Below are 2,520 nucleotides of genomic sequence, written 5' to 3'. Positions count from 1 at the left end.
AAGTCACTCATCAACTTATTTTTGAAAGGTAACCCATTATCAGTGATGATATGACGGGGCACACCATATCGAAAGATGATATTGGTTTTAATGAAGTCCACCACAGTTTCTTTATTTTGTTGCTTGATTGGGATTGCCTCGGCCCATTTCGAGAAGTAATCTGTCGCAGCAAGGATATATACATGACCCTTGGAAGATTTCAAGAAAGGTCCTACCACATCTAGTCCCCATGCATCAAATGGCCAAGACGCAACTGTAGGATGTAAGAGTTCAGGTGGTTGGTGGATGAAATTGGCATGGAATTGACAAGCCTGACACCTTTTCGCATAATCCATGCAGTCTTTAACCATAGTTGGCCAGTAGTATCCCATTCTTTTTACTCGGAAGTGGAGCTTAGGACCTGATTGATGAGCCCCGCAGACTCCCGAGTGTGCTTCCACCATTGCTTGAGTTGTTTCATCTTCTCCGAGGCAACGAAGAAAAAGACCTTCATATGAGCGCCGAAATAATGTATCTTTGTAAAAGATAAATCGAGGTGCTCTTTAGCGTACCTCAGTTCTATGTCGAGGATCTACAGGAAGCTTCCCGTGTTCCAAGTAGTCTATGATGGGTCATCTCCAGTCTTCAGTTTCCATGACCCGAATAGAGATTTCATTTGTTTCTTCCAACTGGCCCTCGAGCAACTGCGGCAATACCCACTGTTGGCATACTGGGACGGTAATTGCCTCAGCTTCTCCCAATGCTATTGCTGTGGCTAAGTTAGCCAAAGCATCCGCTAAGCGATTTTCTTCCCTTGGGACATGTTCTAAGACAACGTTGTCCAATCTACTAAGTAGATTGGAAGCGTACTAAAAGCATGGAATCAAGTTATCTTTCTTAACTTCATATTCCTCAAGAAGTTGGTTGATTACTAACTTGGAGTCACCATAAACTTCAATGTTTGAAATCTTCATTTCATTTGCCATTTGGAGACCAATTATCAAGGCTTGATACTCAGCCATATTATTTGAGCATTTTTCGGGAAACGAAAAAGTATATGGCAAAATTTGTCTTTGTGGAGAAATAAACACCACGCCTGCTCCTGCTCCTTCGGACCGTGCTGCATCATCAAAGAACATCATCCATGGCAGAAGGACATCAACAAAGAACACTTCCTCGTCAGGAAAGTCTTCAAAAATCTCCCAATCAGCTGATATTGGATGATCAGCTAAGAAATCGGCAAGGGCTTGTCCTTTGACTGCTTTTCACGAGACGTACAAGATTTCGAATTCGTTGAACAAGATCGACCATCTTGCTAGTCGCCCAGAGAGAACAGGTCTTGACATGACATACTTGAGGGGGTCGGCTTTTGCAATTACGTGTACGGTGTGAGCCAAAAAATAGTGTCTCAATTTCTGGGAAGCAAAGACTAGCGCGAGACAAGTCTTCTCAATTGAAGGATATTTAAGCTCTGTTGCAGTCAGCCTCCGACTTAAATAGTATAAAGCCTTTTCCTTATTCTCTTCATTATTTTGTGCGAGGAGAGCCCCGAGCGATTCCTCTTGAGCCGCAATGTATAGTACAAGCGGTTTTCCAGGTGTTGGAGCTCCTAACACCGGGGCATTAAGCAGGTATTTCTTGATGTTGTCTAAAGCATTCTGACAAGCTTGGTCCCATGTAAAAGGGACATCTTTCTTCATAAGTCAGCTAAATGGCTGGCACCGCCGGGCCAAATTCGAAATGAACCGACGAATGAAAGCGAGTTGTCCTTGGAGGCTTCACAGTTCAAACAGGTTTTTGGGCGATGGCATTTTCTGAATGGCCTCAATCTTGGATGGGTCAACTTCGATGCCGCGGTGTCGGACAATGTACCCAAGGAACTTTCCTGATGTGACGCCAAATGCGCATTTGAGAAGGTTGATTTTAAGTTGGAACTTCCTTAATCGATTGAAAACTGTGCGAAGATTTTGAAGGTGAGTTCTTCTTTCTTTGCTTTTGACGACTAAGTCATCCACATAGCATTCTACATTTTTATGCAACATATCATCAAAGATCTTCTGCATGGCCCGTTGATAGGTAGCACCAGCATTCTTAAGTCCGAATGGCGTCACCTTATAGCAATATATCCCCTTTGGAGTACGGAAAGCAGTTAACTCTTCGTCTTTAGGAGACATTCTTATCTGGTTATAGCCGGAGAAACAATCCATAAAAGAAAGAGCCTCATGTCCCATTGTTGCGTCTACCGTGAGTTCGGCGACAGGTAGAGGGAAGTCGTCTTTTGGACATGTAGAATTCAAGTCACGAAAGTCTACACAAACTCGTATTTGCCCATTTTTCTTGACTGGGACAATACTTGAAATCCACGTCGGGTATTTAACCTCTCGAATGAAGCCTGCATCAATGAGTTTATTGACTTCTTCCTCAATCTTTGGGATAAGCTCTGACCTGAAAAAGCGTTGGGATTGCTTAATTGGACGTGCACCGTGCTTAACTGCTAAGTTGTGGACTGCGACCCTGGGTTCGAGGCCTGGCATATCTTTG

The 2,520-nt window shown here is 43.6% G+C and overlaps 1 protein-coding gene across 1 annotated transcript; it reads right to left on the bottom strand.

The window, feature by feature from the left end:
• Positions 1-611: 611 nt before the first annotated feature.
• LOC132270468 (uncharacterized) lies at positions 612-1,679 on the bottom strand. Its single transcript, XM_059771649.1, has 3 exons — positions 1,421-1,679; positions 916-1,237; positions 612-825 (listed from the first exon to the last, which is right to left on the bottom strand). Exons 1-3 carry the CDS (start codon positions 1,677-1,679, stop codon positions 612-614), a joined length of 795 nt encoding a protein of 264 aa, XP_059627632.1.
• Between the last annotated feature and the right edge of the window lie 841 nt (positions 1,680-2,520).

The sequence above is a fragment of the Cornus florida genome, unplaced genomic scaffold, assembly GCF_030987335.1.
Source record: "Cornus florida cultivar Cherokee Brave unplaced genomic scaffold, ASM3098733v1 CherokeeBrave_3.0.0_Hap2_Chr01, whole genome shotgun sequence".
NCBI classification, from domain to species: domain Eukaryota; kingdom Viridiplantae; phylum Streptophyta; class Magnoliopsida; order Cornales; family Cornaceae; genus Cornus; species Cornus florida.
Note: the sequence above shows the minus strand (reverse complement) of the source record. Positions and strands in the feature narration are given on the sequence as shown.